At 34.4% G+C, this 26,901-nt stretch overlaps 1 protein-coding gene across 4 annotated transcripts in view; it reads left to right on the forward strand.

Annotated features, from left to right (window-relative positions):
* Nucleotides 1-25,171, forward strand: part of PPP2R5C (protein phosphatase 2 regulatory subunit B'gamma) — a 76,127-nt gene extending 50,956 nt beyond the window's left edge. For all 4 annotated transcript variants that reach the window (XM_062495613.1, XM_062495615.1, XM_062495614.1 and 1 more), the window contains 12 exons: nucleotides 3,291-3,401; nucleotides 4,022-4,114; nucleotides 4,210-4,340; nucleotides 6,674-6,733; nucleotides 8,658-8,766; nucleotides 10,907-10,960; nucleotides 12,692-12,862; nucleotides 13,420-13,547; nucleotides 15,086-15,187; nucleotides 17,036-17,108; nucleotides 19,399-19,515; nucleotides 22,531-25,171. In XM_062495613.1, coding sequence (XP_062351597.1) covers nucleotides 3,291-3,401; nucleotides 4,022-4,114; nucleotides 4,210-4,340; nucleotides 6,674-6,733; nucleotides 8,658-8,766; nucleotides 10,907-10,960; nucleotides 12,692-12,862; nucleotides 13,420-13,547; nucleotides 15,086-15,187; nucleotides 17,036-17,108; nucleotides 19,399-19,515; nucleotides 22,531-22,662 — 1,281 coding nt within the window. In that variant the 3' untranslated portion in view covers nucleotides 22,663-25,171. The remainder of the gene's footprint in view (nucleotides 1-3,290; nucleotides 3,402-4,021; nucleotides 4,115-4,209; nucleotides 4,341-6,673; nucleotides 6,734-8,657; nucleotides 8,767-10,906; nucleotides 10,961-12,691; nucleotides 12,863-13,419; nucleotides 13,548-15,085; nucleotides 15,188-17,035; nucleotides 17,109-19,398; nucleotides 19,516-22,530) is intronic.
* The last annotated feature ends 1,730 nt before the right edge of the window (nucleotides 25,172-26,901 follow it).

A 26,901-nucleotide genomic window follows, 5' to 3' on the forward strand; every position in this document is an offset into this window, starting at 1 on the left:
CAGGGAAATGGGGATTTTGCTATGCTGTTCTGCCAGACTTCACAGCTTGGAGGTTACTTGTTTGTGTGTGTACATGCTATATATATATACTTGTGTGTGTCCAAGTTCTGTTTAGTGTTATTAAATTATTATTTAGGCCAATCACTTACAGCACTGAATTTCACACGTTGTCTATTTATTAGAAATTTAGAAATAAAATAATGTTTCCTTTTCCACAGCTTCAAACATTCTTTCTCTCTGACAAAAGAAACATTTACCTTACAATTTCATTCTTCTTTATTCTTTATAGTCTTAATGCTCGTGTCATGTTGTCATGTCTATCCATCCCACCCTTGGTTTTTTGTGTTTTTTTTGTTTGTTTGTTTGTTTTTTTGGTTTTGTTTTTGTTTGGTTTTGTGTGGTGTGGAGGTTTTTTGTTGTTTTTTCATTATTTTGTTGTTGTTGTTGTTTTGGGTTTTTTTCCTTTTAAGTATCCTGGACTAAAGATCTTTTCCTTAAGCTATATATTAATCTAGTGGCTTAGCTAATAATTTAATGTTAAACCTAAGTCTTTTTTTCAGAAGGTATGAGAAATTAATTTCTAAAATGGATATAATGTTCTACGTTGAGTGATTCAAGAGTATTTTCCCTGTCTTCCTCAAAGAGCCAGCTGATATGTCCTTCAAATTCATTTTATATTTCTAAGCAAAGATGTGATGAAAAAAGGAAATGTTTTATTAACTGCTTGCTATGAAAGTTACATTTCCTAAGTGTAATGTAGTTAAGTACCTCTTTCTCAAAACTATACAATGTATAGGCAAATTTCTGAGTAAATTTTGTAAATGTACATGAGGCATTTAGGGTTTTGTGATGAAAAGCATCCATTGCAGATTCTCACTTAGAAAATAATATATCCTTTTTGTAGTTTGGCTTTAGAAGAAAGCAGGGCTTTGAGAATATTCAGTTGTGCATTGGCACATAGGGTAGTACTACTTTTTTTAAATTGGTACTATATATAGGAGCAGATCTAATTTTATTCAGCAACTGAAGTAGTTTTCAGTGCAACTTTTCATGCATTATTAAAACTACGTACTTGTACCCATGTGGTTGTTGGTTTTCTGTTTTTGTTTTTGAAGGAGCATTGCAGTTGTGGTGTTTTCTATCTTTGCTCTAGAAGAAGAGGGATTGCTGTGAATAGAAGTGTGCTGCTTGTTGCTCTATTAACTATAAGGTTGGCTTTCTTTATATGAATACAGAAGGCACAGACTTTCAGTTTATGTGCATCTTCATTCAGAGCTATTCACATCAAGCCTCACTCAGGCTGCTCAGCAGAAGGGAGGAGAAAATGTGTAGTATCTCTGATGAGTGTTTGCTTGAAAATATTCTTACATTGTATGAAATGGGCCATGAGAAAAGCAGGGTTCATGACTGCCATTGCATAAAAGCCCCTGAACCAGTAAAAATGCAGGTTGTTTTCTTTCCCTTTTTTGTTCTCCCATCCTCCTGTTACGTCCTTTGAAGTCAAGTGTTGTTAGTGCTGGCAGCACTGACAAAATTTTGGCACACTAGGGCAGTGTTCATAAAGACTATAATTTCATAAGTTTGGGGGGGGTCTTGTGGAATTTTTTTGGTGGGCGGAGGAGCTGGAGAGGGGAATGTTTCTCAGCTATGCTGTGTTTGCTTACACTTCTGTGGGAAATTAGCCTTAGAGATCAGGCTTTTCAGATTGTGTCTTGTCTGTTTGGTCAAAAGACTAAGAAGTTAGAAAAAAGATCAGCTATTTGATGGGAAAGGACTCATTGATATTAATTCATTATAATTTTTCCTAAACCTCAGTGGCTTAATAGACAGAGTGTTTCAAGTTTGTGCTTTCAATGCAAGATCCTGCAGCTTCATTTGAGCAATTTTATATTTTGTTGGTCAAGGATATAAAATGCTAAACAGATCACATCAGGCTTCACTTGTTCTATTTCTCATGGAGAAAAATACTCTCTAGGTTTTTAATCTTTCTATTTTGTGTTTTCAGAAATACAGAGCATAAAACTTTGTTGCTAACACCTGACATGACCCAGATGTTCTTTTTTATAGTGAGAGCCTGAGACTTCAAGAATTATTTAGACAAGCTTATTCTTCCATTTGTTTAACAACCTTAGCAAGTTTCAAATTTCCAGTCTAGTCTTCCTGGATTTGTTTTCTTAGAAGATCACTGATTATTGCAATAATTTCATCATATTTTTTAAACAAAGGTCAGAAATGGTTAATCACTTGATGTCCATGCTTTTTAAAAGGGGAACATGAAGATATATCAGCTTTACTTTTAATTCTCTGCAGTAGTAATTACTCTGACATGTCAGTCTTGGTGTGTATCAGACCTGTGTCTCAGTTGCTTGAATGAAGGAATATTATGCAGAAAAACAGAGCATCAGGATGACTTTTCCCTCATGGGAATATAATGTAAGCCTTGCAGATTTAGCTCATGCAGTTTGATACTGCCTCCCACTGTCTGCTCAGCCATCTGTCAGATGGAAAATGGCAGAACAGTACATACATATGCTCCTTGGCCTTTGTATCCAGACAAGCACTTGAAAACACTAAAATACAGGTGTATCAACAACTTGAAAAGTAGTTCATGTTTGTAGACTGGTCCACTTCTATGAGGTTGCTAAATGTTTTTCAGGAGGTTCAGAATTCAAACACTGAAAGGATTAGGGTGTGTAGTTCTCCCCCCTCAGTGCTCTATAATGTCAGGTGTATGGACATGGTTAAGAGAAATACCCCTGGGGATGGTGGTGTTATGGAATTTAGTTTTGAAATGTTCCCATATGTGTGCAGCCATTATATGAAATGAAACTTAATATTTTACAGAGAAGAACAAATGTGAGTTATGTTTGGTTTGCATCTCTACTTCTGACTTATACTTTTGCAGGTTGCTGCAAGGCCTTATATAGTGTGTATATATATATAAGAATGTTTGTGTAAACATTTTACATACATTTGCTTACATACATGTCTGTGTAGAGAGATCAGAGCAGTATCCTCATAAAACACATCCTGATGGTAGTTTTGTGCTTCAAAGAGTACTAACTGTGTGGAAAAGTATTCTCCAAGTTAGAACTATTTAAAGAAGTATGAATGATCCTCGCTGTTATAGCTTGCATTTTTGCAAATGTTAATTAAAATAGTTAATGTAAGGAATTCATAGTCAAAACCATCTTGGAAGTCTTTTTTTTTTTTTTTTTTGTCATTCAGTTGTTTCAGGGTTCTTTGTCATTCAGTTGTTTCAGGGTTCTTAAATGCACATGTAATTTCAGTTTGCAGTTAATATGTTTCGAACATTACCACCATCTTCCAATCCAACGGGAGCAGAATTTGATCCAGAGGAAGATGAACCAACCTTAGAAGCTGCTTGGCCTCATCTACAGGTACTTCATGGAGGCTGAGACATCATAGTCTATAACAGAATTTTGACATTAAATTCATTGTTTATCTATTCTAAATTGTTTAGGTTATGTGTTTATCTCAAATCAATTACTTTCCTATGTAATTTTTAAAATGTGCTTCTTGAATTAAAACTGAAAATCTTTTTTAAAAAATCAGTTGTTACAGGTTAAAGGCTCTTTGTTTCTTGTGGTAGAGATGAAACTGCTGAGATTTTAAATTAGCTTCTATTTGTCACTGTGAATGCTTTGATCTGGCTCTGGCACAGCTTTAACTTTCAGAGGTACCATGACAAACAGTGGAGAACAGAGACTTCTTAGAACATGTACTTCTGGGCATGATAAATATTAGATTACTGTGTGTCATTTAAGTAAAGTGTAGTGATAGAGATCAACAGAATTTCTGCAGTTTAAAGAACCTCAGGTTCTTGTAATTTGTCAGGAGAGCAAAAGCAAATCTTTACTGTGTATTATATCGATAAATGTAACTAAAAACATTTTGCAGTTCTGAGCAACTAATCAGCTGTTTTAGTAATGTGATGCTTATAAAATGGTTCTTGTTCAAAAGACTAATTACTGGGTTTTTTGTTGTTTATTTCTTCCAGCTTGTTTATGAATTTTTCTTAAGGTTTTTAGAATCTCCAGATTTTCAACCCAATATAGCTAAGAAATATATTGATCAGAAGTTTGTATTACAGGTGAGGTAAAAAAAGATTTTTTTATCTTCAAGCTCTAAAATAATTTTACAACACATTAGATTCAGTTAAAGTGCATCTTTTTTCCCTCTTTTCAGCTTTTAGAGCTCTTTGACAGTGAAGATCCTCGTGAAAGAGATTTTCTTAAAACAACTCTTCACAGAATATATGGGAAATTCTTAGGCTTAAGAGCGTACATCCGGAAACAAATTAATAATATATTTTATAGGTATGTCAGCATCTTTGTATTATGGTACATGTGATCAGGTTAAAACACTCCAAGACACTGCTAGCAATTTTTAAAGTCCTTAATATGCTTATATTCAGTATTGTTGCATCTAATAATAATTAGTATCACTCTGGGAGATTCAAATCAGGGCAGTCTTGCCATGGCATAAATCTGGCAGCTGAAATTTGAGTTAGTATATGATTTAGTGGGTGGTTTGGTACCTTTGTGGGAAGGGGTTTTTTTTTTTGTTTTTTTTTTTTTTTATGGGGGTAGTAGTGTTTGTAATACACTAATTCCTTAATAAGCTGTAGTTCTTTATAATGCAGAAAATGGGCTGAAATTGAATGACTGAGAGATCTGTAATTTGCTTGAAGGAACATGTTTACTGCCTCTTCTTTCCTCAGAATTGACATGTGCAGTTGACCTCTTGTGAAATATTTGGTTTTTTGCTGTAGAATGAACTGTAGTGTTATCACAGATAAAAAAAAATTAAGATGAAAAATTAATCCCCTGTATTACCAAAGTTCTTTGGAAGTGTGTTTTTACTGCTGTTATGTCCAGTGTGAATGCAAGTGGTACCTGTTTTTTGTGGTACCTGTTTTAATTTTTTCATTTTGATATTCTTTGCTTTTCTACAAATAATAATGTTGTATATCAGTTTTACACTCCTTCCATCATGCTCCTTCTCTGCCACTGTTTTCATCCCAAAATTAATGTGTGATGCTACCTCTTTAAGACAGTAGCAAAAAGCTGCCAGGCCCTCAGTGCCATATCATGAATGGTACCAGCTCTAGAGGGGGCTGAATTTCCCTGCCAGTGGCAACAGCTGAGCCTTTAGAAGGGATACAGAGGAGCTACTTTAAAATAATTAGTGAGCCTTTACTGTTTTGCAGTCAGCTGGAAATTGACTTCCCAGGACAAGTGAAGAGCTAGTATATCCCAGGGAAAGAGTACAGGTGAATCTTAAGGACGCAGATTTTTTTTTTCCCCATATACTAATAAATGCCCCATGGATTCTTTTAAATTAAATCCAAGATGCATAATTTGGTCAAATATCTGAGCTAGATGGTAAAACATCATCATAGCACATTATTCACATTTCTGAAAACTTTTTATTTGCCATTTCTTGCGCTTCGCTTTCAGAGGTAGCAAAGTCTTCAAACACAGTTCTGGTGCTAAGTTTTTGGAAGACTTAAGAAATTATCTGGTCTTTAGATCAACTTTGTATAGTTTGTATAAGAGTTTTCAATCTGACATGTATATGGGAGATTATAGAATTTGCACAGCTACAAATTTGTGGGAGAAAAAGAAAAGCCAACCACAAACTTAGAGAAAAGTTCACTTAGCTGTATAATATTTAGGAGCTCAAAGTTTAAAAATTTTGCATCCAAAGGTAAACTGGTGTACTTGGGGATCACCAAGGAAGGAAGTTCTTCCAGATTCTGTCTTGAATTAGTGAGTTGGGCTGTGTGAAATGATAAATTCTTAAAGTATGTGTATAAAAACATTTCACTTTCATATACTCTTACTTTCAAGTTGTCAGTTTATTACTGTGCTTACCTAAGAAATGTGTGGCCTTCATTTGTCTTTTCATCATTGATCAGAATTACATTAATTCTTTCCCCATAGTGCATTAATCTATTTCTTTTTTCTGAAGTTAAATATTTTTTTTAATTATTAAACCTGTATGTGCCTATTAATTAAACCCAAACCTTTTTGTATCAGTATGTTTAATTTTGCTTAGAACTGTTGTCCTGAATTATATGGAAAGGGTCCTTAAGGATTAAAAAATGTCACTTCAAATATTCTGGATTGAAAGTAGTTCTCTCAAGAGAAGAGTCAGGAAAATGTGACTTCCTTTGTTCATTAAAAGTCTTTTGTATGCACAGACATCTGTAATGCCAAAAAGCTTTTTCCATCCAGAAGTAGTAACTGTTTGAACACCTTGTGCTTGCATTTTCTATAGGATGTTGAGTCATGGCATTTATTGTACTAGATACTCTTGTGTTATTTTAATATTTAAAGTGTTATTTGAACACAGTTTTGCATTATTAAAATGGCATAAAATACGAGTATTGGGAAAAGCTTGAGTGTTGGTTGCCTTGTTAAATGTGGGAGAAAAGAGCAAGCAGGTGTGAAGGTTGAAAGCAGCTGGTTATGCTAGTGATTTTTGTTACCACAAAGTTTCTTTTCCATTATGTCTCTCTGCTTTCCTTTTACTGAGTGACTAAAATACTTGGGGTCAAGGCTACCTGTAATGTTAGATGGGGATCTTGGTAACAGATTTGTATCTCTCTTAAGCAGTAACTCAATAAAATGTTTCATTTATTTAGGTTTATTTATGAAACAGAGCATCACAATGGCATAGCAGAATTACTGGAAATACTGGGAAGGTAAGTTGTAGGTTTTGTTTCATTAAACTCCCTTGGTTTTAAGAGCAGACTTCAAAAATCAAGGTTTTTTTGTGTAAGATTGTAGAAACACAGAAAAAACTTGAACCTTGTGGCGATGTTTTAGGATATGACAATTTTTGTAATCCTGTTTTTTAGGTCTTATTTTCTGCTTAGGATCCTTGGAATTAACATTAGTTGTAAAGCAACTACCAGTAAAATGTAGCGAGTTGAAATTTATTAAAAATTCTTCACTGAACACATAGTGGGTAAACAGAGGAAGCACAGGTTATGAAACTTCAGAAATCTCATTTTGCTAACCCCATAATTTCTCAGACTTCAGTGATCTGTAAGCCTTTGACACTAAAATTTTACAATTTAAAGATGATAGCCTCATTGAAACTAGTGAGTTTTTTAAGTGATTTCTGTAATCCATGCAAGCTTCTGGCATTTTTTTATACATTAATACACTGCAAAACTCAGTTAGGATTACTTTATGGTATTTCCATATCTTTGCATGTGGAAGTAACAGATGAGCAGGAGCAGGTTGCTCAGGGTTCTCTCTGGTCAGGTTTTGTGTATCTCTAAAGATGAACATCCTCACAACCTTTCTGGGCAGCAGGTTCCCATGTTTGACCACACTCATAATAAAAAGGGCTTTTTTCTTGTCTTTTAATTAAATATCCCATCTTTCAATTTGTCTCTTGCTCTTTCAATGCACATTGCTAAGAAGAATCTGATTCTCACACTATCCCTTCATGTATTTGTACACATGAGCCTGAGCCTTCTCTGCTTCACACTAAACAGCTTTTTCAGCCTCTTTGTATGTCAGATGCTTCAGCCTCTTCAGTGCACTTTATCAGACTCCACCAGTATGGTGCATCTTTCTTGTCCTGGACACAAACACCAGATGTCTCACCAGGGCTGAGCAGAGGTGAAGGATCACTTAGCTCAACTTACTGGTGATGCTGTTTGTAATGCAGCCCAGAAAGCTGTTGAAATTGGATAGATATTTTAAAATTTCCTAAGTCTACATGCCTGCCCAGAATAGTTCTTTAATTTTCAATTAAATATTCAGTAATTAAAGAAGTTACGTGTCCATCATGACTTCAACACACTATACTCCAGTAGTGCTCATCAAAACTCATCATGAAAACTATAAAATTTAAGTACTAGAATATGGAGCTAAATCTTCCAAGCTGTTATTGAGTCACCAGCTTTTTCATTCTTGCTTTTGTTAGGTTAGCTTTAAGTTTTGCAAATTTAAAAGTGATGTTGTTGGTTTGGTTTGAGGATTTTTTTGTCCCCTCAGGCTTCCAAATCAAGGTTTCTAGTAGCTCAATGAGGCTTCTGTGCTGTAACCGTTCTGTATTGGTTATTCATCCAGTCCATTAAGAAGTTTGACTGAGTATGTTGTTGACACAGAGCTTCTTGTTCTAGTACTGTGGGTTTAGGTAAAGGTGTCATTGACCCAGTACTGAGCTACATCTGCACTCAGCTGTGATTGGGATGTCTTGTGTTGGGATGCTGTTTGGTTGTACTCTAGGGCCTTGCAGAAATACTAGTAGTTAAGTAGAAGTCATGTTTTGACTTGTCTGCTGTCCTGGATTACCTCTGCTACATCCAGTCTCCGTTTCACTTGTTAATACCATGAGGAAGCTGGGAGAGATGTGTATTCAAAGCTCTGAAACAGTGAGTAGTTCATAGTGAAGGGTGAAGTCTGAACTGTAGGTACAGTTGTGGGCAGCTTGGAAGAAGAATTTGAGACTTCTGAGAAACTTGGTTAAGGTATGGACAGACATTGATTTGACTATTCTATTCATTTGCAAATATTAGAAAACAAGCCAAAGAATTTTTGTATATCCTGTACATTAGTGCAGACTTATATAATTACTGATCTTTATTTTTAAATTTCTTTTCCTGGCAGTATAATTAATGGATTTGCCTTACCATTAAAAGAAGAGCACAAAATATTCCTATTGAAGGTTTTGTTACCATTGCACAAAGTGAAATCACTCAGTGTCTACCATCCACAGGTAAGTTTTGGTTGGTGTTCTTCATACTCGTGTTTAAGTAAGTTTGCTTGGAGGGGTTGGGGGACTTGAGTAAGTCTGCTGTGAATTCGGTTCTAAGCTCCAAAACTTCCCTGCTAACCAGCCCAGGGGAAATTACTTAACACATACACCTATAATGCTTTATTTGTTGGTAGAAAAATGTAAAAGAAAACATGTGTGTGTACAATAATACCTTTTTTAAAAGCACTGTAGTGTTTATAGATTAAACACATGTAGTAGTTGCTTAATGTGAGAGTTGTTAGTATTTATCCACACAGGATGTTTTGTTTATCTTCTTGTCTGTAATGTTTAGACAGAAAAAAATTGCAGAAAAGTATGGTTTTGTAAGTGTGGAATGAATGTCATCTATTAACACTTTATTCTAAATTAAATGGAGCAATTCAGTTGAATTCAGTTTGCTGGTGTTTTGAAAGGAATTGGGAATTTACTAGGGCATCATTATTTAATTCAGTAGATCCTTCTAGAAGTACACAGAAAAAAGGGGGCTTCTGAGTCGCATTGTGCTTTTAAACCATCTGTATCTTTTCTGTGCTAAATTTAGTTCCATTCAGAATTTCTAGAGAGGAGTGAGAAATCATACTGTGTGAAAGAAAGTACAATATTGTTGTGATATGCTGAAATTTTCTGTGAGATTGTTACACAACTTTTGGATTTGTAATTTGAAAGTTTAATATTTACTATGTGATTTGAGTACTCCCGAGTTCTAAGTACTATTTATTCAAATAAAATTACTAGCAGCTTGTATTTTTAAGAATACCTTTTCTATAATTACAGTTCTTTAGCAATGAGGGATGCTTATAAGCATTTGCTTTGGATCTTGTCTTCAGTGGCTTCCATCAATTGCTGTTGAAGTAATAGAATAAAATGCTTCCCATTTCAAAATTTATTTTTTATTTTTTAATGCTAAGAACAAAACCTATTGGTTTGTGAACAGAAAGACCTTTGCTAGAACAGGTATCTGTGATCACCAGCTTTCTACTGACCTGAGACATATTGTTCTTTTTCTGTTCCCCTTAAATCACAAACTAATTCCCCAAAACCTTCAGCTGACTTGCATTGCTGTTCAGCATCAGTAAAAACAGGGTCATGACATAGGGATGCCCCTCTTTACATGTCCTGCTGAATGAAATGGAAAAGTACTTCAAGTGACTTCAGTGTGGGAAACACCAGAGTAAAAGCATAAAAATTCACATTGAAACAGTGGCAGATAGAAGGGTTTGCTGCTAAAGACATACATGGAGAAAGTTAATTTTTGTGTTAAATCAAATTTACTTTAGAATAGGGAAGAACAGCAGCTGTCGTAACCTCAGTGCATTCCTTAAATTACCATGGGGCATTTTTGCTAGGAATCAGAATCATCAAAAAAAGGAAAGGAATTGGATCATCAGCTGAACTTCAGTGAATGGAGAGACTTTAGAAAGATGGCTAAACAGTCTGAGAGATGAACAGTGATCTACCCACTTACTTTGGGATTGTTGGCCTATGGAGTGAAAGGGATGTAATACTTCACTATTTAGGCACAGGTGGACAGTTTCATTCTCAGCATTGCAGTTGGTAAATACTGTTATCTAGCCTCAGGTTGCACTGATAGGCATAGTTATCATTAGCAGTGATATATAAAAAAGTCCCAAGATTTACAACTGTTCAAGGAACTTTTATCTAACTTATGAAATACTTGCTTACTATAAAATACTTACTTACTATAAAATACTTACTAAATCAGCATGGGACACCAGCATGTTAGTGAGTGGAAAGTGCTCTAGAGGACAAGATCATGCTTTTAAAATCCTATATTTGAAAAGATGAAGTGTGATGAAATGCAAAGTACTAGGTCTAAAAAGAAAACATCAAGTCATGTATGTCTGTATTATAATACAGAAAAAGGTGAGGACAGACTTACAAAGGTTGGAAAGAATTGCTAAAGCCTATTTACCATTCTGTGTAAGTTGTCTGTAAATAGGTTTTTATGTTTTTTAAATGACAGAAGAAACTTGTATTCTATTTGAAGCATTCAAAATTATTCTTGACTTAACACTAATGACTTCAAAATGTGTTCAGTTTCATAGTGAGGATTAATAAAACACTTTTTCTTTTGCTGTAGCTGGCATACTGTGTAGTTCAGTTTTTAGAAAAGGACAGCACACTTACAGAACCGGTAAGTTTATCTTTCTATTAGTACATATTTTGAACTATTAATGTTAATATGCCTTACGTCTGTAAACTCTTTAAGGAGGTTTGGGGAACAAAGTATTTGTTTGTAATTGTTTATATTTGAGTCAAATATTTAACCATTTTGTTCTATCAAATTAAATTTTTTTCCAAGTCGTTCGGAATATCCAAAACTAATTAAAACAACACTAATAGTATAGGTCTTACGAAGAGACCAGATTTTATTCTGCTTATTTTGTTGTGGCTGGGCAGATAAGAGATGGTAGGTCCAGAAACAGTTTAATCAGAAATTAGCTTGCCTGAACTGTGCTCTGTTGAGAGATGGATGTTGTGATGGAACACAGATTTCTGACACACAGCTACCTATTGGTGCACGGCTTCTGAGTCAGATCTTGTTCATGTCTACCTACCTTGGACAAAATCAGACTTTGGTCTGACTGCACATTATTGCACAGATGAATAATTTTAACTGTCCTCTATAGTATCTTGTGGTTTGCTACCCATTACCAAGTAGGTAAGAACTAATCTGTTTAATTAGTAGATCAATAAAACAATTGTTGCTAACAAAAGTGCACATTATTAGATCATGACCATTTCCATTGTAAAATGGAAACTGAATTTCTTGAAACAAATGGAAGTATGCACCTGAGCAAGAGTTCTCTTCTAGCTGGAGCTTTTAATATTTAAAAAGATAGCTAATTCTAATTCAGACATTCTGTCATTTGTACTGTATTGGACCTTGTTTTCTTAGCTTTCTTCCGGACATCAGATAGGAAGTTCATATTTCCTAGTAGAAATCTGAACTAATATGCAACCAAGTTTGTTTCCTTTTTCATCCCAAATTAGTAAGTGATTACCACTTTCTTCAAAAACTTAATAGAACGCATCAGCAAAGTACTGAGTTCCTCTTCAAAAGATACTGGTCCTTTTGAAATAAATGCTTTCCTTTCCCTTGTAATTATCACATGACACTTTTTGACATCTTCATTTTTAAAATCTGTGTATATTAACCAAGGCTTCATTGAGGGCATAATGTCTGCTTTCATGATTAAATAATATATACATGAAAGAAGGACTTATTTCTCAGAGTTGTCTTGTCAGTGATGATATTTAATATTACTTAAGGCTTTTAAAAGTCATAGAATCATAAAATGGTGTTTTGAGTGTTCGTGGTTTCCTAGGTAAGCAAGCTGAGTAAAGAATTTATTAATCATGAAGAAAGTTGAGACTAAAATTTTAGTAAGATAGTCAAATCAAAGTTTAACAGCAACATACCTAGCATAGTTGATCACCTGTCAATTCAGGCATTTATAGTAAATACTTTGTTAAAATATATTGTCAGAACTTAATTGCTTGAGGTTTGGATTACATCCCCAATAAGATAGAGATTTGAAGTTGCTGTCACTTAAGTGGCAGGTCATTTTGCTGATAACATAGTAGCAAATTTGCACTTCGATTGTATTAAGTTAGATGTTAGGTTTTCTCTCTAGTATTTTGATTATTATTTTTAAACATGTCTTTTAGAAATATAACTGTTTTCTGAAGAAGTGAGTTTGGACCTATTAATAGTTATTTCTGTGACTCTGAACCACGTCTTATCACTACTGTTACATGGGACAAGAAATCACAAGTTTTGTGTTCTGCTTAAAATAACAGACTTATTAATGCATTATAAGAGTTCAATTATCATGAAATTATTTTATCTTTGTCTCTACAGGTGGTAATGGCACTGCTGAAATACTGGCCAAAGACTCACAGTCCAAAAGAAGTCATGTTTTTAAATGAACTAGAAGAAATTTTAGATGTTATTGAACCATCTGAATTTGTTAAAGTTATGGAACCTCTCTTCAGACAGCTAGCCAAATGTGTGTCCAGTCCACACTTTCAGGTCTGTATTTACTGCATGTACAATGTTATCAGAATTTTTACAAAGCGGACTTGTAATGTTTTATTCAACATAATGAATTTTATTCATTGCAAAGAGGTTTTCAATTCTATGTCAAGTTGCAAGGATCCAAACATTAGCTTTACTGTTTCTTTTTAAGAGTGCAGTATGTGCATTCATATTGGGTGATTCACTTCAGTGTTATGCTTAACATAAAAAAACTGAAAAATTCAGTGTTTTCAGAAGTGCCTGAACCTTTTCAATACAGTATTTGCATTTAATTATTTGTAATGTGAGCTCTACAACTACTTGTTCTTTTGGAAAGTATTTTTTGCTTGAATTTCAGAGTTCATGGGTTATATATTGAATCATGTCCCTAGCAAAGAAAAAAGCAGTTTTTCCATCTCTGTTTCCATCAGCTCCATGACTCTCATTAGCACTAAAAAAAATCCAGGTCTTGAGTTGCAACTTTTCTTACCTTTCCCTTGTATTTGCCAAATGTTATAATTATTTGCTCTGTAAGAGATTAAAGAAGTGTTCCTTTTCTCATGTCGTCTTAGGTTGCAGAGCGAGCATTATACTACTGGAATAATGAATATATTATGAGTTTAATTAGTGATAATGCAGCAAAGATTTTACCCATCATGTTTCCATCCTTGTACCGGAATTCAAAGACGCATTGGAATAAGTAAGAAACGCTTGTACAAATTTCTGCTACTTCACTTATGTGTAGCTCTAGGTTTAAGACTTCAGATCTGTGAGTTGCTAGTTTAACAGTGTGCTGAGCTGTTTATTCTATTACATTGAACTTGCTGGATAAAGAGACTATTTTTGTCAATTTTTAGGAAGTATTAAGAACCGTGGAAGATAGTTTTTCCTTTTTTAATTATGCAAGAAAGTGTTTTAATGCATCTAATCCATTATACTCTTCTACAAATACGGAGCAAATTTAGCATTCATCTGTAGTTCAGATACTTCTAAAGACTAACTTTGGTTTCTGATCACTAACCTATTTGCTAATTTGCATTTCTTCTGCATTCTAGTGAAATATCTTGTAGATCAGATCATTTTTCCCCTTCTTTTTATTTTCTTTTTGTTTGTTGCTTTTTTCTTCTTTTTCTTCATTGATTGTTTTCACTTTTTTTCTCACAATAACGTAGTACTTACGCATGAAAACAGTCCTGGTCAGCTCCCTTCTGCAGCTGTTCCATTGTAAAGTGCCTCTTTGTTTGAGCTATTGTGCAACTGCTGGGATGGTGACTCTCCCAGTCTGGCTCTAACTGTGAATTGGGGACTGCTGATGGGCTGGTCAAGAATGAGTAATCAGTCTGCAATTAAGCACTAGGAAAGAAATAGAAAATCAAGTGATGTTGAAGTGGTCGCTTACTGCTGCTGGGTGCAAGCAGTAAGGAATAATGTACTCATTAATAAAATTCCAATTCAGTGATGCAATTGTACATAGTAAATGTGGGTTGCTGTTGGTTGTTTTCTGACTTTCAAGGTCATGCATTCATATTATTCTGAGGAAAAGTCATGCTAGCCAGTACAGCTGCGCTCTTACTTGTCACTGCATATACAATACAAAGTAATAATTCAATGAACTGCTTTTTGAGCAGCAGTACATTATAGCCTGGAACTGTAAATTAGTCTGTAAAAGTGCCTCATAAAGCAGATTGGTTTTGTGTAATTTTGGTGATGTTTTCTACTTTTCTAACGAACAGTTCTGGCATAATTGTGTGAAAGTGAGTGCTGTTGCTGTGTGGCAGTTTTCAGAAGGAATGGGGTCTTTTTCACATTCCTTTTAATCACCAACTCTTTTTTTTTTTCCTTGAAATTATCAGTTGCCAGTAAGTTACTTAAATCAAGACCTTTAATGTCATACTGCATTTTCTCTAATAACCCTTATGGGAGATTAGTGTCAGCTACTAAATTTCACAACTAGCCCTGTATTGATACACATAGTATTAAGAGTGAAGTTCAAGTGTCAGAAGTGTAAGTGATTAATAGTACTACAGAGAAAGAAAGCTGCATTCAAAGTTGGTAATTTTAGTACTTGTGTTAGGCCTCTTGTGGGTAAATTAAAACTTCCAGTAACTAATTTTGTTTCCACTTATTCTGAAATGATGTAATTTTCCAGTTATGTAGGCTATTGGCTACTGTTGACCAGAAAAAGTAGATTTCAAAGTTTAAAGTACTCTGAGTTTCAACCAGAAGTTTTACTTATAGGACAATACATGGCTTGATATACAATGCTCTGAAACTCTTCATGGAGATGAACCAAAAACTGTTCGATGACTGCACACAGCAATTTAAAGCAGAAAAACTGAAGTAAGTTTTCATGTCAGTGTGTCTGTCTGTTCTTGAGTAATTTGTTCAGAGTGCTTTAGCTCTGAAAAACCACTGTGTCATTAGTGGGAAGTTTCCCATTTGATTCCAGTACAGCAGTCTCAAAGCTGACTTGCTGAAACTTGTTATATGTGAACTGTAGATCTTCTTAACAATAAGGTCTGTCATGTAGGCTTATTAGACCCCCTAATACTTCTGGGATCACCATCTTCCTAAAAATTATGTTTTTGAGAGGGACACTGCTAATGGTGGAGCCCAGTGTAGAGGATCTGTTAAACAGTTTAGTTCACATGCTGTGTTTATGTTTGCATGCTTTATTTACCCGGTGTTACGTCCTTTCATATTGTCACTCAGCTTGGCCCAAAATAATTTCTCAGTATTCTTCAGCGTTGCATTGCGTGTTAGCATATCTTCATATTATTATAAAAGTTACCTGAAATCAAGTTGTGACTCTACTGTAGTGCAGGTCTCTAGTACGGATTTTATTTGATGGAAGAATCCTGCTAAAATGAGATAGAGAAGTCAAGTATTAATGGTTTGAGTCTCATTTTAGGGGCTGAAAGCAGTTAGTGGATACTGAAAATACCTGGAATTGAATTTTATTTTAAATTTCAAAGTAAACAGGGATTCTTTCAGGTAGTGGCTCAGATTGGACAAGTATTTTAAACTGATATACTGGAATTAGTACAGATTCTCAATGTAGATTGATGTGTCCAAGTCTTGAAGTTCCTTTTAGAATTCAAGAAGAAATGAGCTTGTACTGTAAAAAATTCTTAAGGTGTGTGTATTTATAGATGACAAAATAGGAGCACTGACTCTTCAAAAAAGATTGTAATTCTCTTTTTCCTTATTTGCAAGTAAGTGGAACCCCTTTTAAATGAGAAATCGCATCTTTTCTTCTCTGATTTTTAGAAATTTTTTAGGTGATGTTCTTCTGAGTGTGAACTAAAGCAGAGTGCTGAGTGATGAGCTAGCAACACAAAACCAAAATAAAAAAAAATCTTCCACCTCATAAGAACTGAAAAGGAGGATGGTTAAAAGGCTCCTACCTCCCATCTTGAATTAACTTAATTGAGAACTGGAGGCAAATTGTGTATGTGCTTGGATATAATTTTTTTCTTATTTTTTTTCCTTGACATTTGGATCATCTGCTTTGTGCGTTGAGAGCATTTTTAGCACTCTTAGTTCAAAATTGTTTTAAATTCTACCAACCTTCAAAGACAGGTGATCATTCTAGTGTCTGCAAGAAGATGTTTATTTTTAAGAAAGAAATGAAAGAAAACCTAGATTTTTCTTCTCAAATTGCATTAAGCATAAGGAAACAAACTTTTTCTACTTTATTTAAAAAAGCATTTATGTCATCCCTCTGGGCTTGCTACTCCCTAGAATGAACATGGTTTTGTTGGGTACTTCTCTGTTAGAGTTCAATTCAAAATGTCTCTAATGCCTTTTCCTTCAACCTGCAGCCATTGTGCTGACAAGTAAAAAATCTCTGCCCTTTTCATGGTCAATTATTGACTTCTTATTTACCAATAGTATTATCAATAAAACACAAATATGCTTTCAACGTAGATCAAAACTTCTTTCTGTTTTAATTTTCACTTTTAACAATGTACCTGTAGTGAAGATAAACCGGCATCGACCAGGTTGTAGCTTTCATTCCAAAAATCTTGCGGTTTTTCCTGTTTAATGTTGATTTGAAATTTGAAATTGATATGATGCAAATTATCCTGTCAACAGTGGTGTTTGGGCAGTAGACTCAAACAGGTATAGCTAAATAATTTATTTTGTTGAATTCTTTTACTTCTATATGATTTTTTTTTTTTCCAGAGAGAAGCTAAAATTGAAGGAACGGGAAGAAGCATGGGTTAAAATAGAAAATCTAGCCAAATCAAATCCCCAGGTATTTAGAAAAGATTAACGTGATCATGTTTAAATACTCTAATTTTGTTTCATATCAGTGGGGAAAACAGGTCTGACTGATCATGGAAATAAAGGAATTTCACCAACTGTATTATGAAACATACGCAATAAAATTACTTTTCAAATTTGTAACCTTTCTCTTGTGCAAGTAATTATTTTTTTTTAAAAAAAGGTTTCTGAAAAGTATGATATGAAGTACTTTTTCCTTTCCTTGTAATAGGACTTATACAATATTGCGGTTTGAAAAGTTATTGTGCAAAATTATGGAAAAATATAGAGAGGCCATAATTGGTTTCTCTTAAATCTGTTTTGCAAACAATGTATTTCTGCGAACTGTGAGTTTTGACTGGTCACTTTTCTTTTGTGTCAAATGGATTAAAGTAATATTGTATGTTCTTGTCTGATGCATTTGTTCTCATATTTGCACTGGGCCAGTCTGCTGGTGAACCTGCTCCTCAGGCCTTTCCTAAAAGGAAACATCCTGTCCAGCATTACTTGATAGGACTCAAATTATGATAAAGAAACAAAGGTTCTTTACAGTATTCATTGTATTTTGAAATTATGGGAGAAGGAAATGGTTTGGCTTGGGTTTCCCACCCTCACCCTCCTCATTTGTTTGGAGATTGCTGCCAGTTTTATCTCAATCATACAGTTTTCTGCTATGAACCAAATCCTCCAAGCATTTAAATTACTTTGCAGCCAGAATTCTATTATACTGTAGCAAGAAACTTAATGTATTGTGTATTTCCAACACCATCTAGCTGAGTTTAAAGTGGTGAAAGAGGGAGAAATGGTACTCTGTAAACAGAAGTGGGACACTTTCTGATCTCAGTGCTATTCTAAAGCAGAAAGTATGAAGTAATCTCTTTTTCTAAGAAGAGGAAATTTGTAAATGTTTTTTTCCTCTTAGGTCATTTGTCAGAGAACAATTACTGAAGTGCTTAAGTAAATCTATTAAAATTAATAAAATGTCAGTTGACAACAGATCAATCAAATGAATCAAAAAGGACTGTTCATATGAATGCAGTAATTGATTTTGTGTGACAAAACATTTCTCCTAATGACATAAGTCATACAAAAGCCTTGCTTGAAGAGTACTTCATATACCTGGTCATGTGCTATGACAAATAATGAGCTATTACATGTTTGGCTAAATAAGTGGATTGAGTTGTAGAAAAATTCAGAGATCTACAGTGTCAATTTCCTTTTCTTTCCAAGGAACTTTTTGTAACTACATTTTCTGATACTAGTTAACACCACCTGTATACAGTATGTTCTGCACAGTCTGTCTGCTTGAAGAAAGCTAATATTTGGAAGAACTTAAAAATAAAAATTACTGAATGCTCCACTGAATTGACATAAGGATATAAATGCTTTTAGTGCTTTAGATAATGTATTTTTAAGATTTCTTTTTTCCTGAAATGTCTATTAACTTTTTAATTTGTCTAATAACTGATGATTCTTGTTGTTCAGAACTGTTCCTGATTCTGCATGACAGAAAAGTGCAATTTAAGACTTTAAATCATTATATTTGTTAAATCCTTGCTGTTAACGTTTTTAGAAAAAAACTTTTCTCATCTGCATTAAGTTATTTGTACACTCATATACCAAAATATTTATGAGGAAAACATTACGAAAAATCTGTGTGTGCATGTAAAATAAGTTCTGAATTCAAAACTATATACACCTCACCTGAATTAAAATAAGATCTGATGTATTGAGATTACTGGACAACCAAGATTTTTGGGGTTTTTTAATTCCTAGAAGACTTTTTTTATAATTGTTTTACTTTGCAAATACAGAAAAGTTTAATAAATTGATTTGAAATTATATTAAATGTATATTAGGTATATTTGGTCTTTTAACAGTGTATTTTTTCTTCCAACACAAAATTGCATCAGCAAATAAAATGATTGTGTTTGGATTACTACATTGTTCACAGAGCACTTGACTATGTATTAATAAGGTTTCAGATAGCTGATTGCCAAAGTAGACATGCAATACTGACAAAATCTGAGTATTTTAAAATTGAGTCTCAGATAATCAAGCCATCTTGTTTTTAATGCTGACTGCATTTTTCAGCAGGATATTTCTGCCAAGTGTGAAAATATTGGAGTTCCATTCTAAAATCTATTACTTAGTCCCTGGAAGCATAAAATATTGACGTTAATTTCAAATAACCAGTCATATAATTCAAATGCTCAAATACACTCCTAGAATTTAGTTATTGTGACTAAGAATGATTGTTTTAACATTTTGCATTTTATTAGTACCCAACATACAGTGACACGAGTTTGCTGAACAGTCCTGTTGCAATGGAAACAGACGGGCCTTTAATTGAAGATTTGCAGACGCTGAAAAAGACAGTGAAAGAAGAGGCTTGTCAGGTAAAGTCTTGTGAAGATAGCAAAGTACTCCAATTTTTGAGTTAATTTCTTAAAGTGACTGGTAGGTAATGATAAACTTGACTTGTGTTTTCAACCTGATAACCATTTGTGCTATTGTAATACACTTCATCAGGGCTGCTGCTTTCAAGTGATAGTGTAGCAGCCAGAAGTAGTGTTATGTTTCTAATGCCTGTGAATCTGCTCTGTAGTCTCTTCTAAGGTTTCTTCTTCTCAGAAACTTTGTTTTTATTTTCACTTAGGAATAGCTTTTTGTGTCATTACACGAACAATGATTATGGTTTAAGGATAGCGAGAGCAATAGCTAAAATCTACGTCATGTTCCAATCTCTAACAGTTTTGATTTTTCATAACAAAAGCTTGTCAGTGCTAGAATCTGACTAAAGTTTATACATTTTTGTTTGCTAATCAGAGCCTTCCTAGTGGTTAAAGCTTTTGTGTTTTAAAAAAATATGTGAAGTATGTGTCTTGCCACTCCTGGGTCTTCTCCTCAGTCCACCATCTGTCAGGTTCCATTACCCACTGCTGGGTGAGGACTCTCAAGGTCATTTCCATCCTTTTGTCTTTAGTTAATGCTCTGTAATATTCATGTCTTTTTAATTTAACATCAGTTAAGTGCTATTATAATACCAATGTTGAAACTAGAGGTTTCAGTTTGGAGCTGGTGAAGAATGGAGAGATGCCAGGTAACACTGCAGCATCACTAAGATTTCTGGAAGGAATATGTACTATATAGTACTATAAATCTCTCTTAAACCAGCAAAGTCTAAAACTGGAGAAATGGACCCAGAAAAAACAGTTGAGTTTGGAGATAAAGTCTGTTAATTTGAAGCAATTTATCCAATTGGCAATTGAATAAGACAGTTAATGAAAATAAGCACGTGGTCAACTTAACCTCCTAAATTACTGTGTTAAAATTCCAGTATCATTATCCTGCAGTATTATATTTTACTTATTATTTATTATGCGGCATTTTGGGTGAAGGTTGGAATTAAAAGAAATGCTGGAATGCCTCTAAGGCACACTCAGGGATTGCTGTTACTTAAAACACTTACGTATGTTGTGGATCCCTGTACATTACATGTTAATATTGGTGGCTGAATCACATCACTCTCCAGGGCAATGAACAAGAGTAACATTCCCCTGAATGGGAATGATGGATAGAGCTAGTCAGTGAGGGGCATCAGGCTGAATACAGTTTCTAAACCTCTGCCTTTCTTCATACCTTGAATAGCTTAGCCAGGCCCACGTGAGAGAGAAAGGGGCCTCCTTTTACTTGCTCCAGAGCCTAGATCCAGTTCTAGTGGAGAAAGGTGGATACAAAATTATTTAGAAAAAATGAGTACTGCTTAATTTTAGAGCTGTGTTGATCATAGTGTCCATCTTTGACTGTGCTATTTCCTAACACTGAACAAAATACTTTCTCAGTGTTTATGTGACTATCATTCACTTTCTATCCTAGCCAGAGAGCTTTAAAATTCCTACTTCCTAAGTCTGAGTGCTCCAGTGCCAGCTCTAGAAGAAAAGCAGCCAGAGTAGAATTCTGTGCTAGTAGTTGGGAAAAGAAGTTAAGAACAAAATTCCCAGTCCCAGCTGCTGGAAGAGTTTGAGGATTTGGGCCATTTTATATTATACAAGATAAAATGCAGAAACAGCAGTGTCAGCCCAGACTAAAATGAAAGACTCTCATCTAGGTCTTCTTTTCTACAAAGAATTCAACCATGAGCTATAAAATTTGGGCTATATACTGCTTCACTGGTAGCATTCCAGCTGGAAAACCACTTCATGTCATCCCTATGAATGAGCTTGATTTGCCACCACCCACAATTGTAAGGAAGGGAGGGGACTTAATGAAAAACAAACAAACTGTAAGCAAAATTCTGAAACTTGGGTTGGAACTGCTCAAATGTTCCTCAGCTTTCTCTCCAAGTGCTTTCTTCCCTTCCCTTGCTCACAAAGTGTGCAAGTGAGATGACTAAAACCTTATAAGCCAAGTTTTCAAAGAGAAGGACGCTGTCCTAGCAGAGCTAATAGAGTGTTTTAAATCAGGAATTCTTATTATTAGAAAAACTAAGTCTGCAAGAGGATGGATAAGTTTGGATCACCAGGCAGGTAAATATTTGATTAAGGATTAGACTATTGCAGAAAGCAGGTTAGGTAGCATTTATGCATCAGTCTTTGAGAGGACACCAGACAGACGATTATATATCCTGTCCTAAGTACCATCAGCAGTTGATGTTAAAATGAGACCTATTACAGATACCAGCTGGGGGAAAGGGAAAAAAAAAAAAAGGGCAGTCAAAAGGACAGCTTTTTTTCTTAAATTAAACTTCAGAAATGAGAAACTATGTAAAGGTCTATATAGTTTCAGTGGAAGTAAGGTTTATGCCAGAGGCTGGCAATATAGCAGAATGTCCCTACTGAAGAGGTGATTGTCTGAGGAAAGTAGATCAGGAATTTTTTTCTGTGTGAGACTTGCGTGAGCATTTTTAGTGAATGCACTGCCACAGTAAGATTGGAGCACTGGACGTACTAACTTTGAACATGCCAATAAATAAATAAATGGTTAACTAAAAGCCAGGCAGTTTTTGGGGTTTTTTTTATAAGGACTTGTTTCTAGAAAAAAGTAAATTAACAAGCAAATTAGGGTAGGATAGACAGACATGGAAGCTACATAATGACACCATTATAAAGTTTTAAAGGTGCTTTGTTAGGAATATTGTCTGGTTTTGAGAGAGCATTAGTAAAGTGGTAGTGATGCCATGATTGTTAATAGCTTACAATTTCATAGTTGTTCCTAGTTTTCCTCTTAGCAAAAAAAATTGTTTTAATACTTGAAACTGCATAGCTACTAGGGTAAAGAGGAGAAAGTAAACTTCTTTCCAGATGTTTTTTATTTCTTTTCCTGTAAGTGACTATACTGATGTGTAAGAAGTACTCTTAAGTAATGCTTAGTAATTAGTATGTTTGGCTAACTTTGTTCTTTTTTTATTTCAGGCACAAAAAGATCAGAAAAAAGATCGTCCTCTTGTGCGACGCAAGTCAGAACTGCCTCAGGATATCTATACCATGAAAGCCTTGGAATCACATTGCAGAGCTGATGAATTAATATCACATGATGGGCATTAAACTATTACAGTGAAATAATATTTTGGAGGAAAAGTTGTTGTTTTTTTTCTGGACTCAGTTCTACAGTAGAACTTAATTTTTTTGTGCCATACCAATCAGTTACACACAAAGAAAAAGCTTTCTTCAACCCATTTCTGTAGGCAATAACTTAATAGAGTATGCAGCTCAAGATTAGTAGTTCAAACAATGGTAAATTACCCAGTTCCATTTGCAGAATATTGGGTTGACTATAATCAAGTGGACACAATTTCCTGGAGGTCTTGTCATAGTACCAACTAGCTGATAACATGCAGTTTTTTTATAGTTGTATTTGAGAAAAGCATTCTATAAAATCTTTCCATCTAAATAAGTGAATGACCAATAGTTGGTACTAATGATAAATGTGTTTTCAAAAGTAAAATTATTTCAATTCTAAGTATTAAACTTTTTCTAGGATTTCTCAGCTTTACAGTTGTTTCAACATTATTGCTGTCTTGTTATATACCAGCCATTTTGAAAATACAATTATTCTTTTGTATTATAAAACATGGCTTACAAAGTGGTAACATTCATGACAATCCTCAGTCATCATTCCTTTTTAAGAATTCTGTAAATTCATTTCTCTTTTACTTAGGGTAAAGATATATATATATCTATATATACCGCATCCTAACACTTTATGTAGATTTAAAGCCATATCTTCCAGTCTTTAGTGTATAATATGGCATCAGTATTCCAGATATAAACTGGTAGAAGAATTTTTCCTAAAATGAAAATTTGTTTACTATGACTGGGAATAGACTAAATATAAAATTTCATTTTAAGTTTTTTCAAGTCAATAAAATAACTCTTTCTTTCACTCTTTCTCCCTTATCTGAGCTTTTAATACTCAGCATTTTTCTTGGGCTCTAGGAGTTCAATATTCTGTGGCAGATACTATGTGTGATTTCAGTTGCATCAGTTTTTATCTGAAAGATGAACACAACATCATAAGCTTATTAAAATTGAAAAAAAAAAAAAAAAGAACAGACTCTTAAATTCCATTCTGCTTCTTTTTAAATGAGTCTAAGAGCTGAGGAGATAGTGACCATAATTTTACCGTGAAAATATTTTTGTTGTTGTTGTAAAGAGCACATGTGCTGCAAATACACCTCACAAGTGAACTGAAAATGCATCTGAGTTGCTGATGATCTTCAAATGCTGCTATATATTCCACAAGATTACTTGCATGTAATGAGCTTTTTGTTGTAGATGGAAAAGCACGGGAGGAAAATCTCTTTAAAAATATAGTGCTTTGTCTTCAATATTTGATTTCTCTCAGGGTGGCCAGTATTTTGACTTACTTATCCTGCTTACAAGCTGTTTGAAATGTGTTCTGCTATTCTAAATGGGTGATTAGTTTCTTTTGTCTCTGGCAGTAACATGATATAACTTAATGTTTAATGTCTTGATGCGTAAAGAGATAAAAAACGTGGCTTCTTTAAAAATAGTTTTGTTTTACTTTTTAAGGAAGTATAACATCTCCTGCATCCATAAAAAATATATTGCTCAAAGCAGACATTCATAGTAACCTTGTGCAGATGTAGTGCCTGCTGTTTGTTGGTTGCATTTAACATTCAATTTCCAATATTTGTTACATTGTCTATTGGAAGAAAAATGTGAGTGGTAAATATTGGCTTACAACAACTAAATTTAAAGACCAACCCAACCTTTAAGTGGAATGTCCACTGTGTCTGAAAACATTTCCTGTAAAACTTGAAAAAGAAAATGCTTTACCATTAGGATAAATTATATGAAAACAGTTTAAAGATGCCTTCTACTTTTGAGGGGAAAAGGGTGCTTTTTTAATTGTGTAAAGCAACGTCTATGTATTTTGATATACCATTGTTTGAACTTCCATCTTTAGCTGGTAGATTATCAGTTACCTTTGATTTTGGGTGTTCAGTATGTCTGTGCAAGAGATTGCTGAAAGGAATTATTCTTATGTTATCTGGGGGGGGGGGGAACCCCACTGTAATATCAGTGTTTGATTGATTGTGTGATATTCAATGTATAAGAACATCTTTCACTGTCTAGATTTTATTTTTATTCTTTATTGAAGATAAACACTCACCAAAAAGGGAAGCATTGTGGTAACTTAAATGTTTCAAGTTCTCTGTAAAGGCATATTTGAAATTTTGGGCCACTGAACATTTGCTTAGGCAATATTCCAAAATCTTATCACCACTAATGATTTAGCATGTTTGTTATCAATATTTATATATTTCATATAATCTTGTACTAAACAATTCTAAAACTAATACATCCAAAATAAAAAGAAAAATTGAAGTAGAATTTTGGTGACTGTTGTTCTTCATAAAGTTCTGTCTGATACCTTCCCCCGTTTTCCAAAATTACACCTGTACATCAGGAATGTCAAAAGTAATATTACAAGTGTCTTTTTAGTGTGGCTTTAGTATGGCTTCATTTTAATATTGTACATACATTGTACCTTGTTTTATGGTAATAAGTAATAAAAATGTAGACTTCATATTTTGTACAGAATCGTCCTATGTACAGAATAAAAAGTTCCTAGAAACAGCAAAAATAGGTAAGTGGCATAATTATTTTTCATTAGACAATATCTGTAACATTATACATTAGTGGAATGTTAAGTTCAAATGTACCTACATATTTTTTAACATTTTGTAATTCAATTTTTTTGTTCTGGCATTGTTTCTGAAGAACTTCATACACCTGCCAGTTAATATGCTTTTATCTAATTTTAAAACTTAAAAAAAAAGGTGTATTATATGGACAAATAAAGAACATGTGAATTTTACTTGCTCATCATGAAACTAAGTTTAAAACAAGGTGTTTGGGGATGTGCTCAGATTGTCACTGCTATCAGAATCATCTGTACAAATTAAATTCGTACATTTCATAAAAGAAAAAAATATGGAATTGCCATTAAGTTTTTTTAAAAAAAAAAAAACAGGAATAATTTATATTCAGTAGGAAAAAAACAGACTTTACCAGTAGAGCAGCAATTAGCAGTAAAATTTCTGAATACTCCAATCTACAAATCTGAAAAATGCATTTTCATACCATGGTATTTTCTCCTGCAACATTTCAGTATTGACAGGCTTCAAGCAAAGTGGCCATAAAATCTGGGATTATATTGTGGTACTCAATACATAATCAAGTGGCTAGGATATAGGGGAAAACTGAAGTCTGCAGTAAGAGTTGTCTTCCCTCTGCAATCCATAAAAATCTTCAAAATAACTATAGAAATCACTCACATAAAGCTGACATTCAGTAACTGGGGGAGTTGGAAGTTGGGGGGTTTGAGCCTGGGCTCCAGAGCTGGCTGCTGGCTTGAGTTACAAATGTAAGATTTGAGTTACAAGTTAGGTCTTTGTGTAGGGAAAGAAACCGTTTTCTGCAGGAGCTCAGTAGTAAAATCATCAAATCCCCAATGAAAAACAAGATACTGAAACAACTGAGGATTCAGTTACTCACTCTTGGAAATCAGGGTTAAATACATCTCAAAATACATGTTTTAAAATACTGACAGATGACATTTTTTTCATTTAAATACGTTAATGAGTTGCTAGCTTATTCAGGAAATTACCTTTTATTCTTTCCCTCTAAAGGAGTTAGTCTCAGGGGCTTTGACCAGCACCCATTTTTGGCATTGTTTTCATGGTTTGGCTTTGTGGAATTTAAAAGGAAGGTGCTAGTGCAGCACATACTGCTTGTGTTTGGAGATGTGTTCATTTGCTTTATGCATCTCACAAACATACTTACAGGAGATAGCTGTGATTTCAGGTTATCCCAGTGTTCTGCATCCCTTTATGGGCCACCCATTTAAAAGTGGAGCACTTCTGCCCCTTGGATCTTGTGCTTACTGTGTGCAGTGATTGTGGAGACTCTGACTGTGTATAGCTAATTAAGAAGTGTTATTCTAATTACCATATCACTGTCTCCCTGGATTACAGCTTCTTTTCTATGAGGAGGCTTGGCTTGAGCTGTCTTGACTTCATGAAATAAAACTTTGATGTAGTTAAGCATTTTGTATGAACAAATTCCCAAGGCAGAATTTACTGCAAAGCTAAAAGAAGTCAGTGCATTATTCCTTGCTCCCCTCACTGAAGAGCAACACGGCTGCAGCTGGCTCTCGCTGGAGCCAGGCGCTCGGGACTGCATTCATTCCCACCCTGGAGAGGTCTGCACACAAACTGGAAGATTTGTAAGCGGTGACCCTGTGGTGAGAAGGGG

This window comes from Cinclus cinclus, chromosome 6 (genome assembly GCF_963662255.1).
Source record: "Cinclus cinclus chromosome 6, bCinCin1.1, whole genome shotgun sequence".
NCBI classification, from domain to species: Eukaryota; Metazoa; Chordata; class Aves; order Passeriformes; family Cinclidae; genus Cinclus; species Cinclus cinclus.